The sequence below is a fragment of the Lipotes vexillifer genome, unplaced genomic scaffold (assembly GCF_000442215.2).
Source record: "Lipotes vexillifer unplaced genomic scaffold, Lipotes_vexillifer_v1.1 scaffold1043, whole genome shotgun sequence".
NCBI lineage: Eukaryota > Metazoa > Chordata > Mammalia > Artiodactyla > Lipotidae > Lipotes > Lipotes vexillifer.
The window spans coordinates 174397-175122 of NW_006769301.1; the positions used below are offsets into that span (position 1 = coordinate 174397).

Here is a 726-nt window from a genome sequence, read left to right on the forward strand (position 1 = left end):
GTTTTCCTTTTTTTTTTTTTTTTTTTTGACATTTGTCTTTGACAAGAAAGGAGAACTAGATATGGGTTACAGGTTGAAAAAAAAGATGAAACATTACCTCCAAAGTCCGGCCGCAAGCGAATGTCATAACCTTTGAGCAATCTATCCACTGTCTCTTTCACGTATGACATGTTGCTGGGCTCATTGGCGCTGAAGGGAAGAAGTAGGGACCGGATTCAGAATGAGCACAAACTGCGAGCAGACATAAAAATAGACAGGCACACCTACCCCCCAAATAACGAGCTACATGATCCAGCAAGCATGTAAAAAGAAAAACACCAAGAAAAAAAGACATTCAACAACAGCAGCTCACCTGTGTGCACAACAGACCATGGCAATCATCACAGGGAAAGAGAGAAGCCCCAAACTCTCTCGATTTTGTACTGTCCACATTACTAACTCTGATTAAAGAATTGTCTTTTCTGCGAAGATTCAAGGAATGCAACTTAGTCGGCGGCCGGGCAGTAATTCCCGAATGGACCTGCGCATGCGCAGAGGGTGCTCACTACCAAAAGACACCTTGTGCCTTGCAAACAATATTCCTAGTGGAACAGGCAACAGATTTCAATCCCTTTAAAGTTCCTGTTTGTGGTGCTCCGCGTCCTCCATGTAGTAAAAGATACCCTGCTGTTTCCTTGCTCGTGCTTGTGTATACGGATCTTTCTTTGTGCACTGGAGGTTTCTATG

At 43.7% G+C, this 726-nt stretch overlaps 1 protein-coding gene across 1 annotated transcript in view; it reads right to left on the reverse strand.

Annotated features, from left to right (window-relative positions):
• The window catches only part of LOC103080161 (gamma-aminobutyric acid receptor subunit beta-1-like), a gene marked incomplete at its 3' end in the record, with an annotated part of 137179 nt that extends 136747 nt beyond the window's left edge, over positions 1 to 432 (reverse strand). Inside the window, exons 1-2 of the mRNA XM_007445559.1 lie at positions 353 to 432; positions 98 to 189 (exon numbers count right to left, since the gene is read on the reverse strand). Coding sequence (XP_007445621.1) covers positions 98 to 189; positions 353 to 432 — 172 coding nt within the window. The remainder of the gene's footprint in view (positions 1 to 97; positions 190 to 352) is intronic.
• Between the last annotated feature and the right edge of the window lie 294 nt (positions 433 to 726).